The 23,138-nt window shown below is 36.5% G+C and overlaps 1 protein-coding gene across 2 annotated transcripts in view; it reads right to left on the reverse strand.

Annotated features, from left to right (window-relative positions):
- Positions 1-23,138, reverse strand: part of PRKD3 (protein kinase D3) — a 76,486-nt gene that overhangs the window by 49,154 nt on the left and 4,194 nt on the right. Inside the window, exon 1 of one of the 2 annotated variants that reach the window (XM_073022924.1) lies at positions 18,704-19,216. The exons of the other annotated variant lie outside the window; for it this stretch is intronic. Within the exon in view, the coding sequence (XP_072879025.1) occupies positions 18,704-18,991 (288 nt within the window). The 5' untranslated portion in view covers positions 18,992-19,216. Of the gene's footprint in view, positions 1-18,703; positions 19,217-23,138 lie in introns of those variants that run through there. 2 annotated transcript variants of the gene reach the window in all.

Consider the following 23,138-nt stretch of genomic DNA (forward strand, 5'->3'; position numbering starts at 1 on the left):
AACTGTTATGTCCCCACAGGCCCCTTTTGGGCTGTGTTAGTTTCTCAGACTTTGCTGGATTTTGACAATCTTGGCTGTTTTGAGAAGTACTGGTCAGGTATATTGTCGGATGCCTCTCCACTGGAATTTGTCTCATGTTCTTCTCATTATTACTGGGGTAATGGGTTTTGGGGAGGCAGACCACAGAAGTAAAGTGCCATTCTCACTGCATTCTGCCAAGGGCACCTACTATCAACATGACATCACTGCTGATGTTGGTTGAGGCAGTGTTTGTCAGGATTTTCCACTGCAAAGCTACTTTCCCCCAACCTTTTCTATACATACTCTTTGGAAGTAAGTCACTATGAGCAGAGCACTTAAGAAGTGGAAAGGTTTGTCTGTTTCCTTTCCTTGAAGGTGGAGTATCTACACAAATTATTTGAAATTCTTCTAAACGGGAGATTTATCTATTTTCCTCCACTTATTTATTCATCCAATCATTTACATATATATCAATATAGACTCATGGATATTTACTTTATACTTTCAGATACAATATATACTCTTTTAAAATACAATTTTATTTATTTTTGAATAGGCAATTATTCAAAGTTCAAAAGGCAAAAAAGAGTAGATGGCACACCTACGCCCTAGCTGCCTCATTAACTGTCCCGTAGTCAGCAGTATTGCCAGTTTTCTCAGAATCCTTCTGAAAATACTTTACATATCAAATAAACATGAATATACCTTTCCTTCATTTTACACAAATGGCAGCACACTATAAACACTGTTCTGCAGCTTGCTTTTTTTTCACTTAGCAATATATTTTAGACATCATTCCATTAACAAAGTTATTCTTTTTTTTTTTTTTTTTTAAACAGATGTATAGTTTTCTTTTACCAGTCCCTACTAATGGGTTATGGGGTAAGGAATAAAACTAATGCCAAACTGCCTTTGTTAAAATAATCATCCATCTCACTATATAATCTTAACCAAGTTACTTAACCTCAGTTTTTCCATCTGTAAAATAGTGCCTACTTCATAAAATTATCATGACAATACGTTAACATATATATACACAAAGAACTTAGTGTCCTTTTCAATTTTTTTCATCAATGTTTTACACTTTTCATTGTAGAGATCTTTCACTTCTTTGGTTAAGCTTATTCCTAGGTATTTTATTTACAGCTATTGTAAATGGGATAATTTTCGTGGTTTCTATTTCAGATTGTTCACTATTGGCATACAGAAATGCTACTGATTTCTGTATGTTGATTTTGCATCCTACATCTTTACTTAATTCATTTATCAGTTCTAATGGTTTTTTGGCAGTCTTTAGGTTTTTCTAAATATAAGATCATATCGTCTGCAAAAAAAGATAATCTGATGTCTTCCTTTCCAATTTGGATACCGTCTATTTCTTTCTCTTATCTAATTGCTCTAGTTAAGAATTCCAGTATTATGTTGAATCAAAGTTGTGAAAGTGGGCATCCTTGTCTTGTTTCAGATCTTAGAGGAAAGGCTTTCAGTTTTTCCGCATTCAGTATGCCAGCTGCATGTTTGTCATATATGGCCCTTACTGTCTTGAGGTATGTTCCTTCTATACCCAGTTTGTTGACAATTTTTATTACGAAGTTTTCATTGTGTTGAATTTTACTGAATTTTTTTTTGGCATCTATTGAGATGACCATATGGGTTTTGGTCTTCATTCTGTTGATGTGACATATCATGTTTAATGATTTGTGTATGCTGAACCATCCTTATATTCTAGAAGAAAACAATGGGTAAACACTCCAGGACATTAGTCTGGGCAAAGATTCCTTGAGTAAGACCTGAAAAGCACAGCTAGGCAAAAAAACGGACAAACGTGATCACATCAAGCTAAAAAGTTGGGCACAGTGGCTCACTGGTAATCCCAGCACTCTGGAAGGCCAAGGCGGTGGAGGCCGAGCTCAGGAGTTCAAGACCAGCCTGGTCAACATGGTGAAACTCATCTCTACTAAAACACACACACACACACACACACACACACACACACACACACACACACACACAAGCTTCTGCAAGGAAATAATTAACAAGTGAAGTGACAACCTACACAATGGGAGAAAGTATTTGCAAACTAGTCAACTGACAAGTGGTTAATAACCAGAATATATAAGGAGCTCAAATGACTCAACGACAACAAAAAAAGAAAATCCAATTTAAAAATAAGCAAAAGATCTAAATAATATATTTCTCAAAAGAAGACATACAAATGCCAAATTGGTATATGAAAAAATACTCAACATTCACTAATCATCAGAGAAATGCAAATCAAAACCACAATGAGATATCATCTCAAAACGGCTTTTATCAAAAAGAGAAAAAATTAAAGATATTGGTGAGGATGCAAAAAAAGGGGAATACTCATACACTATTGGTGGGAATGTAAATTAGTACAGTCCCTATGAAAAAACAATATGGAGGTTGCTAAAAATAAAACTACCATAGGATCCAGCAATCTCGCTGGTAGGTATCTACCCAAAAGAAAATAAATAAAAATATCAGAAAGATACCTGCACTCCCATGGTTACCACAGCAAAATTCACAATAGCCACAATAGGGAATCAATCTAAGTGTCCATCAGTGGATAAATGGATACAGAAAACATGATACACATACATGGTGGAATATTATTCAGTCATAAAAAGAATGAAATCCTATAATTTGCAACAACATGGACAGAAGTGGGGAACAACATTTCGGTTGGTGAAATAAGCCAGGCACAGAAAGACAAGTATTGCATGTTCTCACTCGTATGTGAAAAATTAAAAAAAATTTGACCTCGTGGAGACAGAGAGTAGAATGAAGACTACCGGAGGCTCTGAAGGGTAGTGACTGGGGCGAATAAAGGGGTTGGTTAATGATTATAAAACTACAGTTAGATAGAAAAAATAAGATCTAGTGTTTGGTAGCATGATAGGGAGACTATAGTTAATAACAATTTATTGTATATTTCAAAATAACTAGAAGAGTAGAACTGGAATGTTCCTAACACAAAGAAATGATAAATATTTAAGGTGATAGATATCCCAATTACCCTCATTTGATCATTATGCACTGTATGCTTGTATCAAAATATCACATGTACCTCATAAATATGTACAACTATTATTTATCCAGAAAAACAGAAATAAAAGAGATTAGAACTCCTGATAAGCTAAATACACCTTAGTTATTACAATCTCTTGTGAGTATGCGCAATACCCAATGAGTAATCCTATGTACATATCTTTTCCCACTTTTTGAGTATGAATATGAGATAACTTTCTAGGAGATTTGCTGGCTCAAAGAAAGCACATATTTGAAATTTGTAGATACTGCCAAATTGCTCTTTATGGAGGTCAAACCAATTTATACTTCTGCAAGTAATATACTGAGTATGTACTTGTTTTGCCATGTTTTTATAGTGTATTATCAAACTTGTTGACTTTAGATGAAAAATGGTATTTTTGTAGTTTTAATTTGCATTTCTTTTATTACAAGAAGTTGAACATTTTTCATATGCTTAAGTGAATCTGTATTTCCTTTTCTGTAAATTAGGAAATCATATCTTTGCTTATTTTTAATGGATTGATCATCTTTAAAACTCTAAATCCAATTATTCCTCAGAATGATTTTCATTATGTGGAGACCTTAATAAGTCCTGAACAACATATCAAAAACCATAAACAAAAATACTTTATATTCCAAAGTATGTATGTTGAATTTCTCAAAATGATTTGACACCAGTGAAACCTAAGAGAGCTTTTAAGATAATAGCTTCTTGTTCTAAATCAGACTTCAGGAGAACAAAGAACAAAGGAGAAGAGCATTTTTTTTTCTTTCAGTTGTATAATTTGAAAAGGAGAAAATATTTTGGCAAACTAATTAAAACCAATTCTTGATTACATTTTTTGAGTGGGGGTCTCCCTCTGTCGCCCACAATGTAGTGGCTTGATCACGGCTCACTGCAACCTCAAACTCCTGTGCTCAAGCAATCCTTTAGCCTCAGCCTCCCAAAGTGTTGAGATTACAGGCATAAGTCACCTTTCCTGGCCCTTAATTACATCTGTGACTCTGCTATATCACTAATAGAGTCAAAAGGGGTGGGGGCAGAAACCTATACTAATGATGTTGTCTCTATATTCTTCAAAATACAATTCTTGCCCAATAAAATGGTGTATATGTATCCCTTCTAAACATTCTATTCTCCTGAGAGGGAACAAGTTTGGAAAAGCAGCAGAGGTGATGACATGTTTAAGTAATTGTCAGTAATTGTCACTGGTTATTATTTAGTTTAGTCCTCTAGGGCAATGATCCTCAGCTGGGATGACTTTGCCCCCAGAAGCTATATGACAATGTCCTGAGACAATTTTGGTTTTCACAACTTGAGCTACTGGCATTCAGTGGGTAGAGCACTGTAGAACACACAGGGCAGCCTCCACAAGAATTATCCCACCCAAAACGTCAATAGTGCTGAAGTTGAGAAATCCTGTTTTAGGGAATAAAAGAGTCAAGAGAATAGAGAAGCTGGGAAATGTAGACGTAGTTGGCAACCTTTTGAAAACTAGACAAGTCCATAATTCCTTACCTAGCCTACCTCATCCTTGATTAAAAGAAAGAGGAAATTAAAGAAACAGCTAAAGAAACAGCATGGTAGAAGCAAAATAGGCCTTGAATTTGGCCTCTTTCCAACTGCTCCCCCATCCCTCCCGATTTTCTGGATTTGCTTACTACAAACTGTGCCAATGACCCCTCTTGACTGTGCAAAATGAAGTATTTTCCCAGTCCATATGGGAATGTAACAGAATTTCATCACAGTTATTAAATTTTCACCCTCATGCACTCTGCTCACTTCAGATTCTTTGCTTTTGCATTAAAGATTACTTCAATAATTAAAAAAAAAATCTTATCTTTCTGTAACCATTTTAGACATTACTTTTTACAGCATTAACATTTTTAAGTAAAAGGTTCCAACAGTTGCAAACAAAATTATTTTAAGCAACACTTATTTTGAAAGTAATTTAAGGTGAACCATTTCAAGTTCATGTCGTTAAAATGTTGTCAGTAAAATTTTGGCAAGGTAAGAAGCTTCCAAGTTATTTCACTTGGTCAAACATAATTTTTGCACTTTAACAATGGCTTCAGAATTTCACACTATCTGAATGAATAATTTATCACTATGCCCTTTTAAATTTTTTTTTTTTTTTAGAGACACGGCCTCACCATATTGCCCAGGCTGGTCTCTACCTCCTGGACTCAAACAATCATTCTGCCTCAAGCCTCCCAAAGTGCTGATGATGAGAGACAGAAGGCAGAGAAATACTAGGCAGACAGGGGTGGGTCCCGATGAAACCCCACCTTCAAGATGAAAAGCCTGAAACCTGTGGCCCAAAGTGAGAACTTCTATCTCTGCCTGCTCTCTCCTGACTGGTTCTTTCTGAATGTCTTTTTACCAACTGAATGTTGCCTTTTCCAAAACTACCTACGGCCTGCCCCCTGGCCCAACCCCCGTCCTGTGCCTATAAAGACCCCAGACTCAGCGAGTAGAGAGAGAGAGAAGCAGCTTGACTGGAGAGTGGTGACTTGACATTGGTGGGACAGCTGGACTTCGGGGAGATGGCCTGACTACGGGGAAGAGCCACTGGACCTCAGGGGAAGATTACCTGCCGACTGTCCCGTCCCCTCTTCCACGTCCTACTCTGCTGAGTGCCATTTCCCATTGCTTACAGTCTTCACCATCCTTCAAGTGTCTGGGGGACCTCATTGTTCTTAGATGCCAGACAAGCGCTGGAGACCCAACAAGTGCCGGTACCCAAAAAAAAAGGCTGTCATATAGGCCCTTTCCCCTTGCTGGCGGAGGGCAGCCACCCCACACGATGAGGCAAGGGGCCCACTGAGCTGGTAACACACTGCTGTGCACAGACGGCAGAGCTAAGAGACTATTATATCTTCTGGGGCCTCTGGGGGGTTTGCAGGCACCCCCACCTGGGTGCCGCTGTGGGGCCTGCACAAAGTCTGCTCCTGCCATCGCTCAAGGCGACTAGCCAGATCCTGCACTCGTTTGCTCACATGTTCCCTCCCAAAGGAGGTTGAGTGTGGCGACTGAGTAAACAGAGCAACCTATCCCAAGTCTGATGAAGAGGTCGAGAAAAATCCTACATCACTGAGATTACAGGTGTGAGCTGCTGCGCCCAGCCAGTATGTACTTTTTTAAAAAGAAGAATGAAGGTTTTATTCTAAATGCAATGGGAAACGATTAAAGTTTAACATACATTTACTTTTAAAGTGTACTTGATATATAAGTGCACTAATCTTAATTAGAAGCTTGATAGCTTTATAAGCATACACACACCCCACATAACCACCACTCAGGTCAAGATATAGAATATTATCAGCATCCCAAGTTTCTTCGAATGCATTTAAGACATTGAATACCAACATCATTTTAAAAATCAGCATCACAAGTTTCTTCAAATGCATCTGAGACACTGAATAGCAATGTCATTTTAAAATTTGATGCCAAATAAATCTTCACAAGTCTTTTTAAACATAAACTCAATCATAGTAAATAAGCTCCATGAGGAAAAGGATATTCTCTTTTCAGCTTCCTCCTGAATCCTCAAGCACTTTGTACTTAACAGGTACTTACGGGGGAAAAAAAAAAAGCGTTGACTATTGAGCAACTAATTTAGCACTAATAAATTACACAGAAACAAATCTAATATTAACATCAATTTTAGGAAAATATTTAATCAAGAGAAGCAGCTCAATGATTCTGTTTCTAAATACAGACATAAGGACTACAGATGAGTCAATCAGAAACTTACTCAACATGGACTTGAATTTATTAACATTCATCATTAACTTCAACCCAGAATTTTTTGGATATGAAATATCATAAGAGGCCAGGCGTGGTGGCTCACGCCTGTAATCCCAGCACTTTGGGAGGCTGCGGCAGGTAGATCCCCTGAGGACAGGAGTTTGAGACCAGCCTGGCCAACATGCTGAAACCCCGTCTCTAATAAAGATACAAAATAATTAGCTAGGTGTGGTGGCGGGTGCCTGTAATCCCAGCTACCTGGGAGGTTGGGGCAGGAGAATCACTTAAACCTGGGAGGTGGAGGTTACAGCGAGCCGAAATTGCACCACTGCACTCCAGCCTGGGTGAAACAGCAAAACTCCGTCTCAAAAAAAAAAAAAAAAAAAAAGGAAAAAAAAAACCAGACGAGTTGCTTCATTTAACACCTGCCTTTCTGATACCAACTAAAACAATCTTTTTTCATTTTCATTTTTTCTTGTTTTGTCGTTAGTTCTGATTATCTTTAATTCAAACTTTCCGAATTGAAGATCTAGGACCTTCTATTCTAGCCAAGGTCTCATAATGAATAGTGGAATTTTAAAAATTTTTCTTCTTCCAGTTTGAGCCTTCAGATTAGTAATGGCTGCCTGACATTGATTTTGCCCAGACAAAAAAAGTACGGGTAGAATAAAGAGTAGGGGTAGAATACAGCTGCAACACAGCTATAGTAGAAAGAATGGATAGAAAAAAACCACACACACACAGAATGACGACTGGGTTTTTTGGACAACAAAAGATACAGCTGGGGTTTTCAGTCTACTTTTGCATAACCTGAAAATTATACCCAATCTGTATCTACAGAGGCAATGCAGTTAAAGAACAGACCAAAATAACTCCTAAATTAGGCTACATAAGCAAACAACCTTCAGGTCTAGTGTCACGTAAATCGTCAAAACTAAAACCAAATGTTTTAAATCAGCTAAAAGCAGGCAACTTGCTTTTGTAAGAATAATTCCAATTTCTGTAAACAGCATTATAACTTAAAATGAATTGCTGTCTGCCAATTCCTTTCTCACTCCAATTATATCTACTATGTTCATTCAACAAATTAACACAGTAGCAGGAGCGTTATAGTGGTATCTTCCAAGCTTCTTAGCAATACGAAAGCAAGGTAGAGAAGCACTATTGAGTGCAGTCAATATGCATCAGAAATTGTGCAAAGCACTTGCTACAGACTCTTAATTTCCTCAAAACTCTTAAAATAAGTAATCCATGCCCTTTAATGAGATAAACACTTTATCTCTATTTTTTATAGTTTTTTTTTTTAATATGTTAAATGCTAAAATCAAAAGGCAAGAGCAAAGCAATGTAAGCATGTTGGCAGGCTACCTAATGGGAGGCTTTGGGACTTCAAGACCACTACAAAACCAGTGATTTTTCCATATGTAAACAGATTTTGAAATCATGAGTATTAATTACTTTTGAGCACTAAGTATGTGCCGCCAGACACTACTGGGGCTTTACATTTAACCACCATTCTTCTTCTATGGAGGTGGACTTTATAACACTAGTTTTACACCTGAGAAAACTGAGGGTCAGAAGTAACTTGAAAAGGGACTATCATCAGTAGCAGAAGAGCAACTACAACCCAGGTGTCTCTCCTTGATTCCAAAACTCTGCTATGGCATAATATACTCTTGTTATCTCTTCCTTGGATTCTTTTTTTTTTTTTAAACATATTACACCAGTAACAGAGTTAATGTAATTTCAAAGTTGAAAATCCAAGCATGAACAATCACTGTAAGATAGGCAAGGCTTCTGGCCTACTCCCTCAGTATCAATTTTCTCCCTTGTAATCATGGTAAGTGGCCTCCCAGCTGTGATCTGATCAGGAAATTTCTGTTTGGCTCAATTCCAGTTCTACCTGCTGCTCAGATTTGTCTGCCTTCTGCATTCTCCTGATTCCCAGTCCCATTAGTTCTTCGGGTTTAATCAGTAAAAACACATTCCCTTAAGCTTCTAAACCTCTAGAAGGCAGAGATCCTGTTTGTTGTTAATTTTGCTTTATAAAACAATATGAACATATAGGAACTTTATATATATATAGGTTAAAAATTCACATTAACTATATCCATACTCACAATAAAAACTATGCACTGTTAAACAAAAATGGGTTGGGTGTGGTGGCTCACACATGTAATCCCAGCACTCTGGGAAGCCAAGGTGGAGGGATCGCTTGAGTTGAGAGTTCGAGACCAGCCTGGGCAATATGGTGAAACCCCATCTCTACAAAAAATAAAAAAAATTAGCCGATTGTGGTGGCCGGAGTCTGTGGTCCAGCTACTTAGGGAGGGTGAGGTGGGAGGATCAACTGAGCCCAGGTCAATGCTGTAGTGAGCCGTGATCATGCCATTGCACCCCAGCCTGGGTGACAGAGCAAGATCCTATCTCAAAAAACAAAAACAAAATTGCCCAGGCAAAACTAGAAATCCTGTTTAAGACCTCAAGCTGCAATTCACATTTGTAAGATTTTAATCCAGGAGACAGTCATATTCCCTATTTTACTAAGCCTCTACAATAGTACTGAAAGACAGAGACATTGTAGATTTCTCCAAACTTCAGAAATGCTATTACTCCATCAGTTTAACTCAGGGGTTTTCAACCTCAGCATTATTAACATTTGGGGCCAGATAATGCTTTGTTGTATGGGGCTCTCGATGTGCATCATAGCAACTTCCTTGCCTTCTATCCACTAGATGCTGGAAGCCCCCCTGCTCCAGTTGTGACATCCAAAAATGTCTCCAGACATTGCCAAATGTCCCTGGGGGGTCAAAATCTCATCAGTTGAAAACCATTTAACTTGATCTTATATATTAAAATCAAATACTGAGACTATAACATTTGCCAGTAGAACAGTCCAAAGTCCTAATCCACATTCTTGTGTGGAATAAGGAAAAAGTTCATTGGTGTCCTCAGGAAATAAATAACTTCAAAAATTTCAGAGCATTCTAGAATAACTCTTGGCCTTTTGCACAATCCTAGGAAAAACAAGCTCTACAAACTAATTATCTGACAATCTAAGCTAGTGGGATCAGCTTGGGCACAACTAAGGCACTGGATACATGAAACAAGATGGGAAAGAATACTGATGCTTACCTGCTCATTTCTATCTCTCTTCAGCTCTAATAACTATAAATCATCTCATCACTAAAACTGTATTTCCAGTATGTTTTTAGAAGAGCAGGTATGTGTTCTTTACCAAATGTCTACTAAATGTAAGACATCTCTGAGGATAAAAGATGAATAAGACAGCATTAATCAATGTGTCATAAATGTTGTAAGGGTTTCAAAGCTGTGAAAAAAGGAAGCTAAGTTTTGGCTATGCTAACAACAATGACAACAATAAAAGAAACTCCACCCTATTCCACCCTCGGGGTGTATAATGAAATTGGATGAAATTCGAAGAGGGAACGCTTTTGGTCATATCCAAGTTTTAAGCAAAGCTCAACTATAAATGATCTGATAGAGATATTTTCTTGGGACAAAAACCTCAGTGTATATGTTTTGTGATACTCTTGTTAACATTTAATCTAGTTTTTAAATTATAAGCCTTGAATCATTGATTGTTCTCTATTTCCATGAAATTTTACCATACTCTCCCCTACACTGGGAATGCCAATTTCATTTTTCCCCAACTTAACACAATACCTAAACTATATTTTAAAACTGTTTTGAACATCTTCCTGTATGCTTGTTTATTAATTTAATCTTTTTGTAAAACATACTCTCATATCATTTGACCAAGTGTTGAGATCACAGTTTTTCTTACCAATACATGAGCTCTATGTAGAAAGAAGACATTAACCTATACAATACTTGTGGTAACATTTTCCCAATTTTGTTGCTTTTACTTTCACATACGTATACATTATAATTTTTACTAAAATCTCTAAACTGATCTTTTCGTGTTTTCTTTTACTGATCTGAAAGTGAGCTGCCTGCTGTCCAACGGTTTGATAGTCAATTCCATTATATACAAATTTTCTTCTGAGTTTCCACATTTCGCCTTTAATCACTGAAATTTACCTTGGTGTCATATTTTTCTTGTGAGACGGAGTTTTGCTCTTTCCCCCAGGCTGGAGTGAAGTGGTGCAATCTCAGCTCACTGCAACCTTGGCCACCACCCACCCCCACCTTCTCGCTCCCTACCCCGAGTTCAAGAGATTCTCCTGCCTCAGCCTCCCGAGTAGCTGGGATTATAGGCACCTCCCCCCACACCTGGCTAATTTTTGTATTTTTAGTAGAGACAGGCTTTTGCCATGTTGGCCAGCTGGTCTTGAACTCCTGACCTCAGGTGATCCACCCGCCTCAGCCTGCCAAAGTGCTAGGATCACAGGCATGAGCCACCACGCCCAGCAGGTGTCAGGTATTAAGTGAAGGGCTATGTTAATGTTCCCTCAACTGCTTAAAACTAGTTTTCTAAGCTCTATTTTTTTTTTTTGAAAAATGATTCCTTTTAATTTCTCATGACTCCTTTGGCATACCTAAAAGTACCTTGTGCTTATCTACTTCTGTTCAGATAGTATATAACTTCAGTTATTGTAGGTTTATTTTTCTCCTCTTTCTTATTTTTCAGATTTTTAAATTAATGCTCTTGACTATTTTTCCTCCAGATAAACTGTAACACTATCAGAGTAAAAAGAATACCAATAAAAATCTTTAATGGAAAGAAATTTAATTGCAGAAATAAAAATTACACACTATCAGTCTTCCTTTTTCAGGAACATAATAAGACACATTCATTTTACAAGGTCTTTAAAAAAAATTCCAAAAATTTAAATTTTATTTATATTTGGACTTACCCCTTTCTTAAGATAATTATTGCTAAATATTTTAAATCATTTTTTCCTAATGGAGATATTTATGCACTCTTGGTTAGTTTTCCTGTACCTCTTGTGATATCAAAAGATCTTATACAATTTCATTTAACTGTTCCTGTCCCTTTAGAGTTGACTCTATAGGCTCTTTCTAGCAGTTTAATTCTTGGACATGTGTATACAATGCAGGAATATCTCAAATAACAGCCTAAGGGCACAGAAATACAGAAAAGCATGCTTACTTACTCACTGCTCAACAATGGTAATTAACTGACTAGTTAAATCAGCTGACCTCAAAATTATAAGATTCTTAAGTCACATACGCAATCACCATTAATCTAAAGAAGCGTATTGGCCAAGCGTGGTGGCACACACCTGTAATCCCAGCACTTTGGGAGGCCAAGGCTGGCGGATCATGAGGTCAGGAGATCAAGACCACCCTGGCCAACATGGTGAAACCCTGTCTCTACTAAAAATACAAAAATTAGCTGGGCGTGTTGGTGCATGCCTGCAATCCCAGCTACTCGGGAGGCTGAAGCAGGAGAATCCCTTGAACCAGGGAGTTGGAGGTTGCAGTGAGCAGAGATCACGCCACTGCATTCCAGCTTGGTGACAGAGCGAGACTCTAACTCAAAAAAAAAAATACTAAAAAAAAATAAAAAAAGGCAGCATATTATGCCCTGAGGATTATACCAAAATATTCTAATAAAGAAATCACAGGTTTTCACATGCAGCCCAAAAACAGAAGATAAAATAAATCGCATAATTGATATACCATTAACCTCTAATTTTCTGTACCAATAAAAGGAGAATTAGTAAAGCTAATAGAAAACTGTGAGTACCCATTCAGATCAAGGAAGGAATCAGCTGTCTTCTACAGAGTAGAAAACAGGTTTTGACATATCTGTATATTCTATAAAGCACAAATCCAAAAATTAACATAAACTTAGTTGATAACAGTTTTCAGTCATTTCTAGATCACCACTGGCTAATTCTAATACATTTTCAAGAGAGAGGGACCTCAAAGTGTAACAGTTCAAGTTTTCTTTTGAGTTTGGAAACCACTAAGATCAGATTAATACATAATAATATTGATAAGTCAGCATATACTGTGTGATTACTATTTGCTAAGTATTGGGCTAAGCATTTTAGAAACATTATTTCATATACATACACAATGGTGAGAGATGAGTGCTATTTTTAACCTCATTTTTCAGATAAGGAATCAAGATTACACAACTAATAAGTGGTAGAAATGAACTCCGGTTTAATCCCAAAACTCATGGTTTTAACTATAACACTATACTGCTTCATATTAATTCCTTCCTTTATTTATTCAACCAAAGAATATTCGTTGAGCACCTACTGTGGCCATGATATCTGGCATCATAAAGCTTAGTTTTGTAGTGGATACAGTCAAGAAAAGGGACAATTACAATGAGCATTATGAATGTTAAAATACAATGTGTTGGATAGGATGCCAACATCTATACAGAAAAAAAATTGCTGGAGGTCTAAGCAGAGAATGTGGCAATGAAAGGGTGTTCAAGGCTAGTTAAAAGATAGAACATGGCATGTCTGAAGCTTAGGAAAGGAATCTGGACCACAGATCAGAGACTCATCAGCATTATTTTGTAAGTAATCTTGCAATAATACCTTACATAAGCAATCACATATTTCTGTCACCTGTTCATTGCTGGCAACTACGAATGTCTGCCCAGTTAACTGCTGTAGAGTGAAGAGGGCAGAGATTATCACGAATTTCTTGAATAACTAGTTCTAACACAAATAAAATTTAGAGCACCACTAGGAAGCAGAATCACAAAACTCTTTTCATTTGACCATGCAAAAGAAAGCAGACTCTATATGTGCATAAAGAGACTAGTATCTGCTGTCTCACAGACTAGTGAGGATGTTAAAGGTATCTTGCTTTATCCTTCTACAAGCTATCAGAAAGTAGTAGCAAGGAATTGTACCAGCAAAAGCTTATTTCTCCAGGTGAAGTACTACAGTTGGTGATGGCAAAAAGTAGGATTGAAAACATGCTTTCATAGTTCCAACAAGGTGATAGTTCTCCTTCCTGAGTCATTTTATCATATTGTACCTTTATTTCAGGACTCACATCTACCTTATATTAGGGCAATTTGACATTTGCTCATCATCTTTTCTAGAGCATAAATCACAGGGGCAGGGAATTTGTGTTTCATCTTGGGAGCTTCTACAGTTATCTAGCACTGTGACTGAGGAGTAGTGCACCATAAATATTCGTTCAACTGAAGCAAAGCCATAACAGATAATGGCACCCAGGTGTAGGAAAATGTATAACACCATTTAGCTCTGTGCAAACTGCCACCAGGGAGAATGAAAATCTATCTAGAATTTGCAATTATCACATTAGTCTATAATCAGCTGCAGATCTCTCTGAAATTTTTAATTATAAGATTTTTTTAAAGTATATTTTCAGTATATGTAAAATGAGATGGCACTCATAGGACAAAACATACTATTTCAATATTTGAAAAAAATGTATTTTCAGATTGTTACTTATCTGGTCCTTAGGTTTATTAAATTTCCATTAGACTAGGGGTTCTAGACTGTGGCTCTCATTAGAATCATAGATAGAACTCTTAAACAGACGCTCCACTCCCAAAGGACCTGATTTAATTGGTCTAGGAAGGACCAGTTTAACCTCCTAGTTACTCTCTAGTGCAGCCTGGGTTGAAAATCACTGTTACAAATCAAGTCCACATTTAAAACACATATAACCTTGCAAACACATGAATGGAGTTTATAAACATCCTGATACTTGTAACATGTGGCCTATGGTGAAAGATTTTTTAAAACTAGGTTTTGTTTTTTTTTTCCATAAATATGACAAAACAAGCTTTGAACCTTTTGCCTACAATTTTTAAAAAAGCTAACCAGAAAATGCTCAATGATAATCAGAACATCTTGTGGACTGATCAAAAGCAGACTGGATTAAGATTTTTTTGGGAAAAAATGGACACAAACATAGAAATAAAGCCTGCATTTGTCAAAATATTATGTTATGAGTTTGTTCATTTGATTATAACCAACTTACTATTTCAACAAAAATTACTGAATCATGGAAATATTTGACAAGGAGCTTGGTTCAGTAGGCTGGGAGTGAAAAAAATTTAAAACAATGTATTATTTCAGATGTTGTCATGGCACAGCTCAGAGGCAAATACAGCTTTTCTATCATACTACATCAAGTGAAAGTCTTGTTTTAGCTCTGCCTTGTTTCAGCTCTTATAGTGTAAATAAGAGTCCTTTTCACAGTCTATTTAGTGCCATGTTTTCTGCATTTTTTTCATCTTTTGCTAGTGAGTCTTCTGTTTAAAACAGCTCTGAAGCACAGTGCTGAAGCACTGTCTAGTGTTCTCAAGTGCAAAAAGTTTATGATGTCCCTTACGGGGACAGTAAGTTTCATTCAGGTATGAGTAATAGCGCTGTTAGCTGTGAGTGCAATGTTAATGAATCAACTATATATATTAAATGAAGTGTCTTCAAACAGAAACCCATAAAACAAGGTTATGTATTTATTGGTTGACGAAAATGTTGTGACCAGAGGCTTGCAGGAACCTGTCCTCCCACTAGGAACAAAGGTTCCACTAGGTCCTACTAGGAGCAATGGTTCACTATTAGCTAATTCGGTGTTCCCAGTGACTTTACAGAATATAACTACTATGAATAACAAGAATTGACTGCATGTAGAAATAAAATATAAAAATGACAGGAAGAAAACAGAAATACACTGTTCTAAGGTATATATTACATTATAAAGTGGTATGATATTGTTTGAAGATACTCTGATAAGATGTATATTATATAAACTAGAGCAGGGATTTGCAAACATTTTCTGCAAAAGGCCAAACAGTAGTATTTTAGGCTTGGTGGGCCATATGTTCTCTGTCACAGCTACTCAACTCTGCTGCTGCAGAACGAAAGCAGCCACAGACAAGATACAAAGGATTGAGCACCTTGGGTTCCAATAAAACTCTACTGACAACAGGTGGTGGGCCAGATTTGGACTATGGATATAGATTGCTGACCCTTGACCCCTGCATTGGAGGAACTGATGGAAAAAAAGAAAAAACACTGTAAAGAGTATAATTAACCAGCAGTGGAGGTACTATGGAATTATATAACGTAATTCAAAAGAAGGCAGAAAAGGACCTAAGACAGAAGGGACAAATAGAAAACAGCCAAACAATCTATTTAAACACGTTTTCTATATGGATAACAGTATTAAATAGAAATGGTCTAAACACTTAAAAAGCAGAAGTTGACAGAGTGAATCTAAAAAGCATACCCAACTATTAATACATACAAGCTACAAAAATCCTACTTTACATAGGAAAACAGAGAGGTCATAAGTAAAGCATGTGAAAAGATACCACAATGCAAATACTAATTTTTTATGAAAAGAATGATTAACACCAAGTATTAGTCCCTCACTTAAGATGATTTGACATACAAGTTTTCGACTTTACAATGGTGCAAAATGGATACACGTGCAGGGAGCTCCTCAACTTACAATGGGATAAACTCACAGCAGACTGAAAATACCATAAATCAGAATACACCTTCAACTTAATATTTTCAACTTGCCATGGGTTTATCAGGACATAACCCCATTGTAAGCCAAGGAGCATCTGTAAGCTTCAGAGCAAGATCTTGAAAAATTATATTGAAAAAGGGATCAATATATCAAAGGCTGTAAAAGTCCCAAATGTGTTTGCAAATAAGAGAGCTTCAAAAAATCCAAGAAAAAAACTGATAAAACTGAAAGGAGAAACAGACATATCTACAATTATAGTTGGGAGATTTCAACAGTCCTTTCTCAAGAAAAGATAGAGAAAGTAGAAAGAAGTCAATAAAGATACAGAAGATTTGAACACTATCGACTAATTGACCCAACTGACATTTATAGAAAACTGCACTCAACAAGACTAGAAGACACGAGAGAATGGGGAGAGTTCCTCTTGAGGAAAAATGATTCCCCTGCAAGAGTCATCGGAAAATTCAGTTTACTACAATAAAATTCAGTTTACTATATCGATTTTATGCTGCTATATCCACAATCAATAACTATTTTACATTTGTAAAAAATTTACACTGAATTATCCTTTTTAAGCTATATCCTATTTCCTTGACGTCACACTAGTTGCTCACAGATCAAGATTTTTAATCTAGTTCTCCAAGAATTTCACCCACTGACCCTCTCCTCACATTTATATTAATGAAGTAACACTGATTCTAGAATAAGCCTGCAGAAAATTGGTAAGCCTCTGTAGAAGTAAATCAATTAGCTCAATTTAACCATTACACCACATATACATATTTCAAAATAACATATTGTACTTAATAAATATATACAATTTTTTCTCAATTAAAAAACTGTGCGAAAAATCAGTAAATGAAATTTCCAAAGATTGAAAACTACATCATAGAGACTCATCAAAACACTGGTTATGAGTTTCTATGGTTTCAAATAAAAAGGGAACATTATATTTAAGTTACAAATATGTATTTAAGTTTAAATATTACCTTTAAATAAAAAAATTACAATCTAGTTGCAAAAGTATTTGAAAAAAACTCTAAACGATAATGAAAGGGAAACTAAAAGCAAAGATACGGAAGGATACAAGGTTCTACAGGTCTACAGAAGTTAAGTTATTCTTACTTAGGAATAACTTAAGCCACATTTACAAGTCATTGTTAAAACAAAGGCAGCATAGGTCATTTTCACAAACTGTGTAACATTTTTTGGATTGGTAATTACTTTACATCAGAAGATAATGAATGATAGACTATATAAAGCATAAAGAATTGAAACAAAAGATGAAAAGCCTCAATTCCCAGAGAGAGATGATTTTTTGCAAATAGAAAGTCTACAATTTGTTTGAAACAAACCTGAAACATGCTTGAAAATCCAGTAAAATCTACTAAAAATAAAATATAACCAATTCATACAACCCATATGAACTGTTTTGATAACACAGAAAACATACTAACCTCATCCATCAAATAGAGATTATTAAAGATATTCAGCTAAAGTTCCTTAAGAAAATGGCACGGTACAGGGAAGGAGGGCAAATGAGAAAAAACATAAAACCACCCTGTATTTTCAAATATTTTTTCGTATATTCAAAATTAATTTACCTATTTTTTTAAAAGAGAGCGAGCATGGTCCTATATTAAATGGCAGTTTAGGAAGATTCTGAACGTCCTGAAAAATAATCAAGATCTAAAGAGAAGGAAATGGATAAAAAAAAGAGAGAGGCCAGAACACACGGTATCTAGAGATAACAAGGTATGGACATGGGACTCAGCAGCTAGCTACTGTGTCCCAGGGGGCCTTGTGCCCTCTACCTCCTGTTTTCTCTGAAAACAAATGAGATTTCTTATGCCGCCTTGACTCTATACAGATTTTCCTGCTCTTAAGAGACAAACAGAAGAGTGGTACTTCAAAGCCAGAATAAATGTATTTTATGTTTTCAGACAGAGTCTCACTCTGTCACCGTGCCAGGTTGGAGTGCAGTGGCACTATCTCAGCTCACTGCAACCTCCACCGCCCGCCCCACTCCCCACGATTCTCCCGTCTCAGCCTCATGAGTAGCTGGGATTACAGGTGCCTGCCACCACCTGTAGAGACCGGGTTTAGTAGAGACGGGGTTTCAACATGATGGCCAGGTTGGTCTCGAACTCCAGACCTCAGGTGATCTGCCTGCCTCAGCCTCCCAATGTGCTGGGATTACAGGCGTGAGCCACTGCATCCAGCCAAATAAATGTATTTTAAATCTGGGATATATGTTCCAATTAGCTAGACTCTGAAATTTCAGACTTTAGCCTCAGAGGCCATTAGAACTCTTCCAAAAATGCACAGAATAAACTATTCATGGATCAGTATGTCTTAACTCACTGGTACATGTATAATTTATAGAAAAGCATCAGTAACAATATTATTTACTACTGACAACAGCATGTACAGTACCTTTTGATAAACAATGGAGCACACAAGATCCTTGACAGCAGACAAAGACAGTTCCTGGGCTTCAATGGTAACACTCTCCCGTGTGAGGCCAATTTGCAGTAGAAATGAAACTGTATGCACTGAGCCTCTGGAGTTGGTGAGTGATGGTGCACTGAAGCTTCCATTAGAGAGTCGGGCAGAGAGTCCCGTCTTAGGACTTGAACACGGAGAAGCAGTTGGAAGCACAGCAGGAATAGCTGCAGGTAAGACAGACTTCTGGGCTGATGGAGGGGAATTATTTGCAGACATCTGCCTTTCTTTAATCTTTTAAAATAGTTGTCGATTCTTATAGTTGTTGATTCTTTTTCAATGGTTATGAAGAAGTTTTTAAAATAACAGCAGTAAAGAAAATGACTGCACTTTTGGATTTAGTTGAAAACTTCTTTATTTCCTCTTTTAAGCCACTCATGCCAATACTTTTATCAAGGAGTTGAATGCCCAACAGGTCCTATTTCTCTAAATATCAGTCCCATCAAAAAACAGTCTTGTCTGTAGGAAGACAACCAGGGATTTGTATAGGATTTAACATCACTGAGCTATCCTCAGCAGAACAGAGCTGACGTAGCTTATTTACGAATCTATTTTCCTTTCAGTCTGTTCTTGTCTCTTTAATTTCAGGAAATACATATTGAATAAAAGTTTTTCTGTCAAGATGAAATCCTCTTCGTTTAAAAAACAGTAAGTATTTTAGATTAATCCATTCAGTAATTTTCCTTTGGTTTACTAATTTGATAGGACACCTTCTCAAATGTCCACACCTTAAATCACCTTCTCAAATGTCCACACCTTAAATCACCTTCTCAAATGTCCTCATGTTCATCTGGGGGTATGAACTTTTCTATGATGAAGTACAAAGCTTTTTAAAATAGTACAGGTATATTTCATTAGATGAATGGGTCCATCGAGAAAAGTTGATGCTTTCTGATATACAGTCAGCCTGGAAGGAAATTTTTTAAAGGTTTTTAACAGTTTATATTCATTTGACATTAATTTAAAAATAAGAATATGACTTTTTTAAATGACAATTTTTGGTCATATGCTTATAATTCACTAATAAATCCTAATGGGTAGCAATTTTTGCTAGTTAGCAAAGACTTTTTTTTACTATAGGTGTAATTTCAGGGAGAGGCTCAAAAAAATATCCTTGGCACTCTAAACTGATACCTAAAACGTAAACATTAAACATTTTTTTAAATCTACTTTATTTTTAATCAATGAAGACCACTTTTATTTTACAATTACATGACTGAGTTATATCAAAAACAGAAGTGACAAAAAAGAGTGAAACTGACATTTTCATAGACATACAATACATACCACCCAACCACACAAAAGATGTACAATACTTTCCTAATATAAGAGTATTCTTTTTTATATTTAAATACTAATTCTGCCAAAATATGACTCTTGACTTCCTTTGTTGAAAAATTCCTTTCAGAAGACTAAGGAAGCAGGAGGGGATATACTGAACAGTTAAATGATCAACAAGTGTGAAAGCTGACATACTTATCACAGGAACACAAGAGAAAGGGATCTCACCATAAGAGATTTCTCCTATCCAGGTCCTAACTAGGCCCAACAATGCTTAGCTTACAAGATCAGACAAGATCAGGCACATCTAGGGTGGTGTGGCTGTAGACCACAAAGCATTTCTAACAGTAAGAAAGAGAACAGTAGGTATAGTTAAATATGTATCATAATTTTTAGGAAAGCACAGGTCAAAAAGTTAAAAAAAAAAAAAAAGGTATGACCCCCCCCACACATGTCTTAGGCGTGAGACAGCTCATAATTGATGGCTCCTTCTAAGTTCCATTTATATACCCATAAATAATTTCAATGAAGAAAAACAGTAAAGCATCCAGTGTGGCTGCAGAGTAACTCTCTGCAGAGTAGTTAATGGGCTAAATTAGGACGGATATGACAGAAGGACAAAAGCACACAACTATAGTATTAGGAATGGGAAAGCTCAGGAAAAAACTGAGACTTAAAAAAAAACTGAAGACAAAAGCTTTTATAGCTACTTTCAAGTAAATTATTATTCCATCTTATACAATGTACAACACTTGATAGTTTATAAATGTTTCACATACTTTACCTCATAACTCTTTGACAGTTGACAGGGTAAAAATCATTTCTGCAGACAAGAAAATTGAAGCACAAGGTGATAATGCAACTTGCCCAGCAGCACATGACTATTAATAAATAGGTGGAGCAGGAATTAGAAGCCAGGTTTCATACTTTCTTACCCAGTGCTGTCTCCACAGTAACACACTATTTCTCAAAGAGAACAAGGAACTAAGAATCACTGCTCAGAGGATGTTGCTAAGGTTGAGAAATCACACAGAAAGACAGACTGCTCAACTTGTATTTTGCTTATCTTCTCCACAGTTTTAAACTAAAACGGCAGAAAGGCACGGAGAACTGAAACCTGAGACAAATGACTAAGACTATAACAACTACGTGAGTTTGAGTCTCTAGGTCCAGATGCAATCCATTCCATACTACTAAAGCAATTCACAAATGTAATCACAAAGCTGGCTCCTATAATCTTGGAGAAAGAGCTCAAAAAGACAGATATAATCATGGCCTGGAGATTTGCAGAGAGGTTTCAAGTTCTGGTGGCTGGAGAAGCAGGAAAGCAAATTTCAGAAATTACAAATATAAAAAATAATGAAGCAAATGGTTTGTGAATAATTGGAGAAGAATATAATGATCACTAGAAGTCAACCACATTTACATCTTGGAAAATAATGACTATTAGTCTTCCTAGCTGGAAAAAAGTAATAGCTTACATTTATTAAGCTCTTACTATCTGTCAGACTGTTCTAAGCACTTTACACATATTACCTCATTTAATCCTCACAGCAACCCATTACATGGTTGAGAAAACAGAGATTTAAAGTACTTGCCCAAGACCACAAAATTAGCAAAGCCAGAAAAAGAAGATAGTTTATTCTGACAAAAATAGTATCCAAGATGATTGTCCATGCTATCTTTGTAAGTATGTTACTGGAGTGTGGGTTGGACATTAGTGCAGTTAAGTTTGTTGCTCTATGTCAGCTTAGATGAGGAAAGTCTTTATGGAACTGCCTTGAAACGCTGTCCTCAGCCTTATATATTTACGAGATAATAAAGGCATAAAGCATATGCTTATAAAATCCTCAGGTTGAAGAAATCTGGGAGAAATAAACTAAAATTAAACTGAAATTTAAAGGTAAGTGTAAAGCTTTGCATTTAGTTTCCCCAAAATGTGCAATACAGAAATGGGGAAATGCTTACTCGGAAGCAGTTTATATGAGAGGTGTTTATCAATGCAAAAGATTAATTCAAACTGCTAATGGGTGACTAAAAGAGCTAATGCAAAGCTAATGCCCTAGGTCACTGAGAACACATCAGCATCCTTCTGTATACTCCTTGTTACTTAGCCTACATCACTATTATGTTTATATCTATGGTCAACATTTTCAGAGCCATACTGATTTTTTTTTAAAAAAAAAAACATGCATGTAAAGGTAAAAAGAATGTCATGTGATAAAAATGTGCTTAACAAAACCAAATAGAATAAGTGGTTTTCAAATACTTGAGTAAGTGTTAATAGGAGAATTGATTTTATTCAGTATCACTGCAGAGGGTAGACGAAAAAGGAAGATGACAGCACTTCTTACTTAACCTCACAGGTTGTAAGGATTGAGCTACGGGGTACAAACTGTCTGTAACAACACCTGGCTAACAGTAAGCGCTCAGTAAGTTTTAGTAATTTTCATGGCAATTAGTTGAAGGAATTAACAACTAAGCCTTTACTTTATGCTAAACACATAAAGTGAGATATGACACTTCATTAAATCCTTGCAACAACTCTAGCACATTTAACTCTATTTTCCAGAAAAGAAACCAGAATTTTAGAGAAGTTGTTGCTTGCTTGTAACTATATAGCTAGTAAGCGATAGAAATGAGATTCAGACTAGTTTCCCTGACTCCAAAGCCCAAGTTCTTTCTACTACTTTATTCCATATCCCACAACCTAACAATGGAACAGGTTGTCTCACAAGGTAATGAGCTCCATAACATATCTGACTTAAGGAGTTTTTATAAGCTGAAATATCACAATAAAGTAGTAAAATATCTATGAATAAAACTATATGCAAGTTAACGACTTTTTTTTTTTTTTTTTGGAGACACAGACTTGCTCTGCTGCCTAGGCTGGAGTACGATCTTGACACTGACTGCAGTCTCCGCCTCCCAGGTTCAAGCGATTCTTGTGCCTCAGCCACCCCAGAAGCTGGGATTACAGGTGCACACCACCATACCTGGCTCATTTTTGGATTTTTAGTAAAGACAGGGTTTCATCATGTTGGCCAGGCTGGTCTCAAACTCCTGACCTCAAGTGATCTGCCCA

The sequence above is a fragment of the Chlorocebus sabaeus genome, chromosome 14, assembly GCF_047675955.1.
Source record: "Chlorocebus sabaeus isolate Y175 chromosome 14, mChlSab1.0.hap1, whole genome shotgun sequence".
NCBI classification, from domain to species: domain Eukaryota; kingdom Metazoa; phylum Chordata; class Mammalia; order Primates; family Cercopithecidae; genus Chlorocebus; species Chlorocebus sabaeus.